We start from the raw sequence: 14,032 nt of genomic DNA on the forward strand, positions 1-14,032 counted from the left end.
GCACTACCACAGTAGGTATGCTGAGATATATACAGTACAAAACCTGTTTAACCTGTAGTAAACAAAAAAAATATTGAAAGGAATATATTACAATCCAGATATGCAGCTCTGATATGTAATGATGAAGTGCTCTAAACACTAACAGGGCACCTGGCTCCCACCTACATAACTCTCCAGCAAAAATGACAGTGCACCTGGCTCCCACCTACTATTCCACTATTCCAAATTTACATCAATGAATAAATTGTTAATACATTATCAGACACACTTGAGGCCTTCCTAGTGATGTCTATGGGTTCCAGACTTCAGGCTGTAATTGACTGCAAAGGATTTGCAACCAAGTATTAAAAAGTGAAAGTTTAATTTATGATTGTTAATCTGTCCCATTACTTTTGGTCCCTTAAAAAGTGGGAGGCACATATACAAACTGTTTTAATTCCTACACCGTTCACCTGATTTGGATGTAAATACCCTCAAATTAAAGCTGAAAGTCTGCAGTTAAAGCACATCTTGTTTGTTTCATTTCAAATCCATTGTGGTGGTGTATAAAGCCAAAAAGATTAGAATTGTGTCGATGTCCCAATATTTATGGACCTGACTATATGTGATAAAGTAAAAAATCACAAATAAATAATTAATACACATGTGCAAAAGTCCATTTGTGCACAATTAATCCTGTTGAGCCAGTGCAGGTACAAATGCAGCCTCTTCAAAAGGTGCCAATAGTGCTGAATATGTGCAGATAATAGAGCCACATAAAGTGACATAAGTATTTAAGCTATAGTCAGAAAGCGCTTAGTGGAGTCTGTCCTTCACCGGAAATAGCTCCTTCCAATACCCAGCACACGTATCACATATGCAAAGGGAAAAACTGAATAGTGCTGAAATACTTTTAATTTAAAATTTATTTAAAAAATGAATCAAAAACACTCACATTTATAAGGTGCTACAGTGCACCAATCTATCATCAGCATCCGAATAGGATAGGTATCGTGGAGGTGTGGTGAGAACAGCAGACCGATCTAGCGGTAACAGCCGACAGCCTCACTGACTCGGTCAGTGCAGCGTTCCGTCCGTCCTTGCCCTTCCCCTACGCGTGACAACACAGGAACCTTCATCTTCATCAGGGGGATATCATATCCCCTGCTACCGCTAGATTGGGCTGCTGCTCTCACCACACCACCATGATACCTATCCTATCCTATCTGGCACTGGGGAGCTACAGTTCATTGAGGGAACCATGAATGCCAACATGTACTGTGACATACTAAAGCAGAGCATGATCCCCTCCCTTCGGAGGCTGGGCCATAGGGCAGTATTCCAACATGATAACGACCCCAAAAACACCTCCAAAACGACCAATGCCTTGCTAAAAAAACTGAGGATAAAGGTGATGGACTGACCGAGCATATCTCCAGACCTAAACCCTATTGAGCATCTGTGGGGCATCCTCAAATGGAAGGTGAAGGAGTGCAAGGTCTCTAACATCCACCAGCTCTGTGATGTCATCATGGAGGAGTGGAAGAGGACTCCAGTGGCAACCTGTGAAGCTCTGGTGAACTCCATGCCCAAGAGGGTTAGGGCAGTGCTGGAAAATAATGGTGGCCACACAGAATATTGACACTTTGGGCCCAATTCGGACATTTTCACTTAGGGGTGTACTCACTTTTGTTGCCAACAGTTTAGACTTTAATGGCAGTGTGTTGAGTTATTTTGAGGGGACAGCGTTTACATTGTAGCAAAGTGTCATTTCTTTAGTGTTGTCACATAAAAAGATGTAATAAAATATTTACAAAAATGTGAGGGGTGTACTCACTGTGTATGTGTAAGTGTGTGTATGTATATATGTATATATGTATATATATATATATATATATATATTTATTAACGTGCAGATTAGGTGCTAGGGTGTACTGTCATTGCAGTTAATCTGGCACTGTATGGGAAATTGTTGAGATGGTGTATTAGCTACATTTGAAGTGCGTTTTTCTCAGTGAGTATGACAACTCATAGGCTTGTATTGAGAATATGCACAGCATGAATATGTAATGGAGCAAATATGGCTACCCCATTTTAGAACAGTTTTTCAAACATTAACTCATATTGATCAAATTGATAAGTTCAAAGAAAGCTTACTTTTTTGTATCTTTATCTAAAAACCACTAACCTTCCCTATAATAAATATTTTGTTCATTTTCTTATCATTGGTTATCTGTACACATTTTCAAAGCTGTACCTTTGGGTTTTGGTCAAATTTTTGTTACTTTTCTTGCTATATAAAAACACTGCTAATATTTTAAATGACAATGTTTTATTTACTTTCTTAAAGGAATAATAGCATCTGAAAAACTGGCAGAAACAGATCTGAAAAGGGTAAACTCTTACAAGGAGAAGATTATGTCTGTGTCCGGGAAAACTGGTGTGGACCCAGCTATAATTGCAGCAATCATGTCTCGTGAATCACGTGCTGGCAGTGCTTTGGACCCCAATAAATGGGGTGATCATGGCAATGCTTTCGGACTGATGCAGGTAATCAAAGATTTCCATTAATAGTAGGATGAATAAGCAGAACACTTGAAATGCTTATGAAAAACGAAAATTGTCTATAAAATACTTACTGTAATTTTCCTTTCCTGATGGACTCCATGGCAGTATACATTTGGGTTTAGCCCCATCTCCACTCCTACCCTACAGGACCCTGGACTCTGCGCTGTCCTTTCAGGCTCACATCCAATCCTTGTCCAAATCATGCCGCCTTAACCTCCGCAACATCTCTAGAATACGGCCCTTTTTAACCAATGACACCATTAAGCTTTTAATTCACGCCCTGGTTATCTCTCGCCTCGACTATTGCAACTCCCTCCTCATGGGATTACCCTCACATAGATTATCCCCCCTTCAATCCATAATGAATGCTACTGCAAGACTTATCCACCTTACCAACCGTTCAGTGTCCTCCACCCCTCTCTGCCAATCCCTTCAATGGCTTCCACTCACCCAACAAATAAAATTCAAAGTGCAAACAATAGTTTACAAAGCCATCCACAACTCTGCCCCAGCTACATCACTAACCTGATCTCAAAATATCAACCAAGCGGCTCTCTTTGGTCCTCCCAAGACCTCCTGCTCTCTAGCTCCCTTGTCACCTCTTCCCATGCTCGCCTCCAGGATTTCTCCAGAGCTTCTCCCATTCTTTGGAACTCTCTACCCCAATATGTCCGACTGTCCCCTAATCTATCCATCTTTAGACGATCCCTGAAAACTTTTCTCTTTAAAGAATCCTACCCAGCTACTAACTAATAACACTGTTTCACTTGCTCCATCAGCTCATCCCCCCCAGCTATTGCCTTTTGTATCAATTGACCCTCCCTTTTAGATTGTAAGCTCTAACGAGCAGGGCCCTCTGATTCCTTTTGTTCCAAATTGTATTGTAACTGTAATGTCTGCCTTCATTTTGTTATGCGCTGTGTAAACTGTTGGCGCTATATAAATCCTGTATAATAATAATAATAGGACCCTTAAAAGACACTGTATCTTCCAATGGAAGGGTCACATGCTTGACGAGTCTAATCACAGCTGCATCCACCAGAGGCGGAGACTCCAGTTGTTTCACCTCTTCCTCCTTAAAGGGATAGAGCTTCGACATTTTTGAGAGCATGGAATTTTTCCTCTCCACTTTGCTCCGTTCATCCATAATAACCTCTCCCAATTCTCTCAGAAATGGGAAAATCAGGTGATCTTTGTTTATTTGCCTTAAAGAACTTCCTCTGTTTGGGAGGAGAGACCACTGGATCTTCTCAGTTTAGGGCCTCTCTTACTGCGCTTACCGGGGGGGGGGGGGGGGGGGACAAGGCTGAAATCAAAATCCAGACAGGGATCTTCTGCCTCCGAATTGCTATCTGATAGAAAGACCGAAGGATGGCTTGGCTGTGAGGATTCCAGGGTGTCCTGGCCCTTAGTATCCCTAGTGGGAGAGCATGGAGGGTCAGAGGCCAGACTTTGGATATGACTAACTCCCAGTTCACTTAGGGATTCCTTAAAGACTCGTCTCACCATGGATTCCAACTGTTGGTCCGTACTCTCTTACCTGCCGCCTGGGCATAACAGCGGTCACAGAGTGACTTTCTGTCTGGGACATCCCCAACACCCTGTCTCGTTTGAGTGGTCGGGGTGACGAGAAGATCTGGGTGAGGAGGCTGGGTCCTTACTGTGGCACTTTGAGCTAGAAGGGGACCTGCGCGTGGACCTGGAAGAGGAATGCCGGTGCTGTGACTTTGAATGGCTATCTTCTTTATTTGCGGTGCGCATAAAGAAAGAGAAGCGATAAAGAGAGACCACACAAGAGACATAGATTTGATGCACCGTCACCCCCCCCCCCTGCAGATTGCACCCCAAGGTAGAACCCCTTAATAGGTACTTGCTTAATAGGTACCTGCTGCGAGAGGGCTGGCCACAGGGGGACGGTGACGCTTCCATTCCTGGAGACGGGATGACAAGGGAACTGAAGAGAAACACCCAGGTCAGAGGAGAGAGGGGCCAGAACATACAGCCCACACACAGGTATGCCCCTGCGTTGATGCAACTCTCACGGAGCCTGGGGAAGTCGCTGCATAGCCCACGAACATTCCTACAGGCTGCCAGGACCTGTCCCATTTTAAAATCAGTACTTCTGTGACATCACCGCCATCTTTCCGGCACCATGCAAGCCTCGTTCTCGGCAACCGCCCACACATTTGCAGGCCAACAGACAGGGCCGACACACACGAATCGGTGGCTTGGAACGCGGAAGCAAACCAGCCGCCATGGCGGGGAAAGCACCAGGGAAAGAAGTCAAACATAAAGCAACATAAAGCAAGCTGCTGCCAAGGAGGAGAAAGAAAAAGGTACATCTTACCATTGCCGATTCTTCAGGGCCAGGCAGCAGGAATCACACCAGACATAGGGCAAAACACGGCCACCCGCAGCAGCTGGGCTATTTGGCCATCACACCGCTCGTCTGCCAATGGCCAGGCCAGGCATTGGCTCCTCTTCTGTTTGCCCACTCCATACCCTGCTAATAGCAAGGGCTTATCGGTGTATAGCGACCTGTCTTCCCTGCTAAATGGAAGCAAAGATTAATGGGCGTGGGGTCCTATAGGGTAGGAGTGGAGGCGGGGCTAAACTCAAACATATGCTGCCATTGAGTCTGTCAGGAAATATAACTTAATGTAATCAATAGCTTTTCAAAAGGATCATACAGACAAGTATGCACAATATATAAACTGTAGTACATTTTTACAGATTACATTTGCATATAACCTCCTAAATAACCTAATACATACACCAGTTAAAGCTGCAGGAACTGAATATAGAAAAGTGAAGAAGTGGAGATTTTAAGGTGCTATTAATGTTTTGGTTATACAGTAAACCCCCGTTATATCGCGGTTCCGTTTTTGCGGTCCCGGTATATTGCGTTTTTTTTCTGTAGACCTATTATTATTTTACTAATTAAATCATTGTTAATTAAATATTTTTGTGTTTTTCCATTGCTCTTTCTCTGTCTCTCAGTATCTTTTATGTGTTTAAATGTGTTTCTATTGTTTTAAAAGTGTGTTTAAAGATTTTAAAATGCTTTTAAAAGTACAGTGAGTTATAAAAACATGCCTAGAGTGTATTTAAATAGGGTCTTTCTATTTTGCGGATTTTCACTTTTCGCGGGTGGGTCCGGAACGTAACCCCCGCGATGGAGGGGGGTTTACTGTAACTCTTTTCTAGATTTCTACCTTAGCCTAACATATTACCTAAGCTGTGCTGAGTGTGACTTTTAAACTGCAGTGTCTGGACCCCATTTCACTGCACATTGCAGAGAAGCCTGGAAATGACCTTTGGGCACTGTGACACTTTCCAGACTCCATTCTGAAAAAGTTAGGTCTAGAGCCACTGATTGTGCCTCAGCACTTGCCCTGTCTTTGAAGACTCATTTGGTGAGCAGGCCGGGCTGAAAACCAGGAGCTAACCTTCATGTATGTAGGTCATTGGGCACCTTTAAAATTCCCAGTTTCCCACCAGTTTTCACCTCAGAAAGAGATTATTGCTGTGGGACTGATGTAATTTGCTGGATGGAGTGTCACACATATGGTTCACACTCTTTCTCACCATGCAGTGTGGAGGAAGCATCTCTCTTTATTCTTGCGTACAAAGGTCAAGTGAAACACCAATCATCGACCTGTTTTTACTGCCCTCCCATGGTGACTGTGGTCAACTTGGATAAAGTGACCAGAAAAATATATTGGCGCATGCATAAATAGGTAAAATCAAAGCTGCTGAACACCTTGGTACAATAAACAACACCAAAATGGAAACATATTAAATGCTGATTAATAAGGGATCTGCCCCAACACGAACTAATGATGGGAGTAGGATTATCCTAGACTATAATGTACAACATAAAAAGGTGGAAAGCATTATTGTCAAGCATTGGCCGACAAGACAAAGTTTTAGGTCCTGTCTTACCGTCAAAACCGTCTTTTGTATACAAAAAAGCCCCCACCATTAGAAATAGGTTGGCCCCGGGAGTGATCGATCCTCCCATCCTTGGTGAGACTAAATTGTTTTCTTTTTTGTCCGGATTCCACGCATGTGGGAGATGTGTGGCGTGTCGGACATCAAAAAGTAATCTAAAGAAAAAGAAGGAATTTGTAGCCCGGACCACGGGCAAGTCTTACAAAATTAAAGACCTAATCACTTGCACATCTACTGGAGTGGTATACATGTTGGAGTGTAATTGCGGCCTACAATATGTAGGTCGCACATTTAGAACTCTCCAAGTGAGAGTAGGTGAACACATGAGCAGTATTAGGAAAGGTCGCAAACCTCATCATGTGGTACAACATTTTAAAAAATACCACAACAAAGACCCCAGTAGCCTCAAATTCTGGGGAATCGAGAAAGTGAAAAAACATTGGAGGGGAGGGAATTTTGTACGTCAGCTGAGTCAGCGGGAGTCCTTTTGGATTTTTGAAACAAGAGTAGGAGTACCTAGAGGTCTCAACGTTGACTTTGATCTTAACTGTTTTATTTCGGACCGTTAGTTTTATCTATGTGTATTTTTATTTAATTTTACTTATCTTAAGTGATTAATGTGAAATATGTACTATTTTATATCCACTATTTTATATCTATATATATGTTTATATTTATAGTTGTTGATGTAGGTTCAGGTGACTGCGGGTGATATTGTGCGAACTCCTCCCTTTTTTTTAGGAAGTATTTATTATTTCCCATTTGTTTTTACTAACCTCTCATTTGATCCTATGAGTTTTTGGTTCCCCTGTATGTTTAGTATGATTACTATTTATTAAAGGGGATTGTGTTCTAATTTGAGCTTATTTAGTAAAATATCAAGAAATCGGTTTCTTTCAGGAACAGTGACTCCACATATCGGTATCAGTGCACTTCCGGTTTCCCTGTATGGGTCCCGAGTTGTTTACATTGGGTTATAACACTTCCTGGTGTCTAACATGGCCGCCGAGGTTCTTCCTCTGAGGTCACTTCCTGTCCTTTGAGGTCACTTCCTGTTAGAACACTTCCTGGTGTCTAACATGGCTGCCGAGGTTCTTCCTCTGAGGTCACTTCCTGTTTGGCAGATCACCAGGTAACGATATGTAGTAATGGGAACTGATGCTAGTGTATAAAAGGTGACGTTCTGACCCCCCTCCCTCATTGCTGAAGAAGTCCTGCCCCCAGGGATGTAACGCGTACGGAGGGAAGGAGGAGTTTGTGACGTCACCCGCAGTCCAGCAGTATGGACGGAGGACGGAGCCGTGCTCGCTTCCAGCTGTGCTGCAATCACCTGCACTCATTATCCAGAAAGATTACCGATTGTTTTATGCTCCTGGTCTGCTGACATCAAGTAAGAGGCTTTTTACCTGTTATAAATAAAGTTTTGAGACTTTATTACGCTATGGTGCTGCCTTCTTTTTACTTTATATGGTGGATCATATACCGCTGAGTATCGAGGGGATAAGGAATCCATCCATTGCTTAGTGGAGTCTTGGTGGCTGTACCTGGTCCGAGTGCATGTCTTCAGATGCCAGTGTGTGGTTACAACCTATGCTGTTTGTATTGCAGCTTTCAGGTAAGAGGCTAGCAATACCGGTGGAGGATTTTCACAGTGTGTGAGCGCTCTTTGGATTAGGACATTGCACCGTGCACTTTCTATGGGCTGTTTTTACATGAATGAACTTATCAACTCTTACATATTGGGACTTTCTGTGCAGATTTTATCTAATTTCCATGGATTTTTTTAATAGTTCTATTGATTGTATTCAATTTTAATTTATTTATTGTTGATCCTTATTGCATATCTAGCGCTGCACCATATTCTCTATTGTGGTCAACTTGGGCCATCCAATCTTCATGTGCTAATAGCTGTCTGGGTTTTAGGAGTGCCTGAGGTATTACCATCACATGTCTAATTCTAAACATGTGGAGACAGTAGTGAGTGCCCCAAGCTCTCACTCTACTGACGATTCCGGAGCTGCTTGCAGGTTGTATTCAGATGGTGCCTACACTTGCACTCTGGAATCGTGTTGCCCTCTGCTACTAGAGTGTGCTCTTAGCTGTGGTTTTTACTACAGTCATGCAGGACTTTATGGCCTAGGTCTGTCATGGTCTCTGCTCATCAGAGAGACTTTCTGGCTTTTATGGACATAAAGGACACATACCTGCATGCCTCCTTCTTCCTAGCACATCAGTTTTCTACATTTTGCTGTGGGGCCCCTACACTACCAGTGTGTGCACCATTACCCTATCATCTGCATCTTAGGTTTTCACCAAGAAATTCGATATTTGCACTGGAACTGACTCACCGTTTGGAGTATCTGAGTCTAGTCCTGGACACAGTTCAAGTCACTTGTTACATATGTGAAACTTCAGACTCTTTGATCTCAAATTCAAGCATCTGACTTCCCTTTTGCATGAAAAACTTGACCTTGATAGAAGCCTCCTTTGACACCTGTATGCCCAGTTTTATTCCGGGCTTTAACAACACAATTTTCTTTTTATTATGAGACAAATCAATAGAGTCCCTGAACAGACTAATTTGTTTAGAACTGAAGACCAGGCTGTCCCTGGTTTGATAGTGCAGAAATCTTGATTTAGAAACAAATGTCCTTTCTTACTGTCTTTTGGAAGATTTTCTTATTGGAGGAGGAGTCATGGGCACCCTGTAGATGCATAGGACTTCCTCAACACCCTGGAACTTTTAATAGATTTGGTTGTCTCTGCAGCGTTGGACCATCCTGCAGAAAGATCATTGGATTTAGTTGGTTATTGCCATGGCGGTGGCTCGTATCAATCATCAGGGAGGAACCAGATGTCTTGGCACGTTAAAAGAGATAGATCAGATCTGTTCTGTCCTAGGCAGAACTTCACGTTGCCACCTACTCTGTAAATATTTCAGGAGTAGGCTATTGGCAGGCAGACTTCCTCAGCACCTATGGCCAGGGGAGTTATCCCTACACCTGCAGTTGTTGCAGGACCTGTGTCACAAGTAGGGAACAAGTATGTGTCAAGTATGTGAACTCTACAGATTCAATAGCAAACTAGACGGGTTTGTCTACAGGTACAGGGATCCTCTACCATAGACAATTAATGCTCTGATGGCTCTATAGGATCAGTGCATCCTGATGGGGCACACTGATGATCCTCAGTGCTCTGGACTGGCCCAGGCAGATGTGGCATCCTGACCTGGTAAGACTGCTGGCAGATGCTCTACAGGTCGATCAACAGGCTCTTTTGCCTAAAGGACAGATTTACCATCCTGCTGCACCGTCACTGGCTTTAATGGAATACCTGTTGAAGCCCACGTTTTGAGAGACAGGAGCATCTCTGAATGTGTAATTCCTATAATGTTTAAGGCTAGGAAGGTTACTTCCTGCAGGGTCTATGGAAGGCATACTTCACATGGTGTGAATGTTGAGGCTTCCACCCTAGAATTTTCTCCATGACGTGAATCCTCTGCTCCCTGCAGCTGGTTCTGGACAAGTGCTTGGCTCTCAACAATATTAGGAGCCAGGTTTCTGCACTTGTTTTAGAGTCTGAAGGCCTCTTACTCCTTAACCCCCTTAGCGGTATCCCCGAGCGTGACTCGGGGTGGATTTTTCATGCTACTATCGGTATCCTCGAGTCATGCTTGGGGTAGATGTGCAGAGCGTGCAGCGCTGTCCCTTACCTTCTCCTGGCGATCCAGCGATGATCTCCCATTGCTGTGATCGCCAGCTGAGATCCCCGCCGCTCGTCCGTCGGTCTGATGACTTCCTGGTTCCGTTCCCTGCAGCAGCAATGCTGCATGGGAGCGGAACTGGGAGGGAAATTGCACAAAACACATAACATTTATATTATTTATGTATGTATGTATGTATGTATATATATATATATATATATATGTGTGTGTATGTATGTATGTGTGTGTGTGTGTGTGTATGTATGTGTGTATATATATATATATATATATATATATATACATATATATATATACATACTCATACACACACACATATATATAATATTATATAATAAAATTATATTATTGATTAGATTAGAATTCATGCGTTTTGTGTTTCAAATTTATCACATCTGGGATGTCTACTAGAGTCTTGTGCAAGTAAAGAGGGGGGGGGGGGGGGTACAGATCAACCACAAAGATGGTGGAACTGTACCAAGGGGGATTTAAATGTGCCTCATAGAATATCTGTATATGCGTATATTGATACAAGACACAGAAAAAGATCTATATAAAAAATTAACAGACAATTTTTATTTGATACAGTACAAAATATATTTTAAAATATACATTATTTGATCAAGATAGATCATAGCATAGAACAACTCATAAAATGTTAACAGAGATGCGTAACCGTTGCTGGAACAAACGCGTCTCTGTTAACATTTTATGAGTTGTTCTATGCTATGATCTATCTTGATCAAATAATGTTATTTTAAAATATATTTTGTACTGTATCAAATAAAAATTGTCTGTTAATTTTTTATATAGATCTTTTTCTGTGTCTTGTATCAATATACGTATATACAGATATTCTGTAAGGCACATTTAAATCCCCCTTGGTGCAGTTCCACCATCTTTGTGGTTGATCTGTACCCACCCTCTTTTCTTGCACATGTAACTTACATGGGGGAAGGTGCCATTATATCCTCTTTTTATTCATAGGCCCCAACCTCCCCCTCCATAATTTTCTACTGGAGTCTTGTTTTGGTCAGGTTTAAGTCAGTAATTACTAAGAATTGTAGGCCTATAATACATAACGCCAAATTTCCATGCAACAAAATTGTACCGCTTTTGGTACATAATTCCTGACATAATCATACCGCCAGGGAGGTTAAAACCCTTGTACAGGGAGTTTCCCCATGTAGCTTCCCCTCTTTTTTCAAAGAAATTACAAAAGATGTGGCCCTCCCAAAAAGTTCACAATAGGAAAGGAAAATATATTCTAGATGTCCCAAGTGTATTACAAAATCCAAAAAAAGTCACTGAATGAAAATTCAACCCAAGGAAAGCAAACAGGTGTTTGACAACTGGCACTCGAGGGGTTAATGCTTCCTGCTGTACCACATACCATGGATTAGGGAAAATCCAACAGACAACATGAAAAAAACCACCAAGGGCACATTGATGAATTAATATTTTGCACTCTTTAATCAGTATAACAAAGTATCCACTTACTGTTAAAATCAAGGAGATTGGCATTGGGAACTGCAGGAGACCACTAATGCATCCATGCACTTTTGGGTCTTCTTTCGTGTACCTTCTTTGTTCCCCTGTGACTCTGTGGGTTCTGAATCTGGTTCACTTTGTGCTTTAGAAACCACCGCTTGAACCTGTTAGAGATATTCCTCTATTTTTTGCTCACCCACAAGGTGGTATTCCTTGTAGCAATCACCTCTGCAAGGTGAGTATTTTGAACTCGCAGCTTTATCCTGCATGGAATCCTTTATGGTGTTTCCTAGGAACAGGGTGATGTTAAGGCCCAAGACTTGCTTTTTGCCTAAAGTATTGTATTTATATTGTCTAGATGTGGTTTGTGTTAAGTTTCTTAGCCACTGCTTCCTTCACTGATTCCCTTTTAGTAATACTAGGTGGACACTGTAAGGGCTCACAGGCTTCTCGTTTAATTACCTCCAGGGGACTCAGGCAGACCATCACCCATGTGTATAGTCTCAAGAATTGGGTTAACCTTTACTTGTTGAGGTGCACTCTAATAGATCTAGTTTGCCATTAAGCTACCTGAGGGAATATACCTGGTCTCTCTTTGGACATATAGGCATACCCCCCATCCCCCAGTAAAAGGTGGCTGACAATTCTGCAGGTAGACCTACTCTTCCTTATGTCCCTCTCAGGCTTCCAGCTCTAAGTTGAAGTCTGAAATGCACTTTCACTGGAAGACGTGGACCTTCAAGCCAGCTACATCTGACTCTAAGTCCTTTTCCCAGAAATGGGGCACCCTACTTGTAAGTGTGGGGGGATGTCTGTCAGCCTTTCCTGACACTCTGGTCCCAAATTGTCTCAGATATTGGGTCCAATGTCCTTTTCAGGGGCTAGAAACTGGCATTTTGTCAATTTTTTCTGACTGGTCTTAAATGTGCCATCTTCTCTGCAAAAATGGACAATGCTGCTGTTTAGCAACTCCTGCTTGCTTTCTGGGTTTTTGCCCCATCCTGTTAACTGTTTCCAAGCCAAATGGAGGCGTTTGGCCTGTTTTGGATCTGACGACTCTCAACCTGTTCCTGTGAGTTCAAAAGCCCCACATGGAATCAGCCAAGTCATTAATTTTTTCCCTCCTTTGGAGGGAGGCATTTTCGGGGGTCAGTGGATATCAGAGATGTACACTTGCACATCACCATTTTTCCTACTCACCAATGCTAATATTCAGTGGACAGTGCAGACCCTGCAATCCCCAAAAGTCGTCACTGGAATCAACACACCCATTAGGGTATTTTATTTTCTTACATATATTTATATAGCACCTACAATTTATGGAAAGCTTTACATCTACAGTATATTGCATATTCACATCCATCTCTACCCTTAGAGAGCTTACAATATAAGGTCCCTAACTAACATTTATACATAGACATACTAGGGCCAATTTAAGTCCCGTACACACGTACTGACCGTCGGCCGAACGATCGGCCGTCTTTTGTCCAGGGCTGTCGTGTCTGTTGAAAACTGCAAAAGACTGCACACGAATTTTGTCGGCCAACAACAGCCGACTGCAGAAGTGATGTCATGTGATGGTTAACTTTCCTTGTCTTTTTTCTTTTCTGAGCATGCCCAGTCTTGCTAATCTGCTGTCTGTCGGCCGAAATCTGTACTGACTGGCGAACAATCGGCCGTTCTGGTGTTGGCCAACAAAAATTTTAATGCCTGCATGACAGATTCTGTTCGGCCGAAAATGCGATGTCGGCTGTCGGAAGCATCATACTAACAAGCCTACAATCGGCCGAGCGGTCGTCGGCCGAATATTTACGGCCGACAATCGGTACGTGTGTACAGGGCTTTAGACAAGAGCCAATTAACCTTTTAGCATATCTTTAGAGTGTGGGAGGAAGCCGAAGTGTCCGGTTGAAATCTACACAGGCACAAGGAGAACATGTAAGCTCCAGCAGGTAATGCCGTGTTTGGTATTCAAACTGATAACTCTAGTGCTGCCAGGCAGAAGTGCTAACCACTGCTGGACTTGTTCTTGTTCTCCAGGCACTCAGAATTGCTAACCACTTCTGAGTGCCTGGACCCGACATTAGATATGGCCCTGATCAAGAGCTCTCTGCCCCAAGACAAACTTCTGTCAATGTGCTGTTGCGCCCAGGCCTTTTTGACTCAGGGTGGTGGGCCCGATGGTAGCCTCATTTGAAACAGCACTGTATGCCCAGTTTCAGTCCAGATGATTGCAAATCAACATTCAGAATAGGACAAACAGACTGTCCATGGACCACATCATGCGCTGGACCTGCAAAGCCAGACTCTGTGGAGGTG

The 14,032-nt window shown here is 42.8% G+C and overlaps 2 protein-coding genes across 2 annotated transcripts in view; both read left to right on the forward strand.

Moving 5' to 3' along the window:
• LOC309545446 (lysozyme g-like) overlaps positions 1-14,032 on the forward strand; it is a 326,231-nt gene that overhangs the window by 197,846 nt on the left and 114,353 nt on the right. The window lies entirely within an intron of this gene.
• The window catches only part of LOC309545448 (lysozyme g-like), a 44,967-nt gene that overhangs the window by 23,572 nt on the left and 7,363 nt on the right, over positions 1-14,032 (forward strand). The window contains exon 3 of the mRNA XM_082244651.1: positions 2,330-2,529. Within this exon, the coding sequence (XP_082100777.1) occupies positions 2,330-2,529 (200 nt within the window). The remainder of the gene's footprint in view (positions 1-2,329; positions 2,530-14,032) is intronic.

The sequence above is a fragment of the Pelophylax lessonae genome (assembly GCF_965119305.1).
Source record: "Pelophylax lessonae genome assembly, chromosome: 2".
In the NCBI taxonomy this organism is placed as follows: Eukaryota; Metazoa; Chordata; class Amphibia; order Anura; family Ranidae; genus Pelophylax; species Pelophylax lessonae.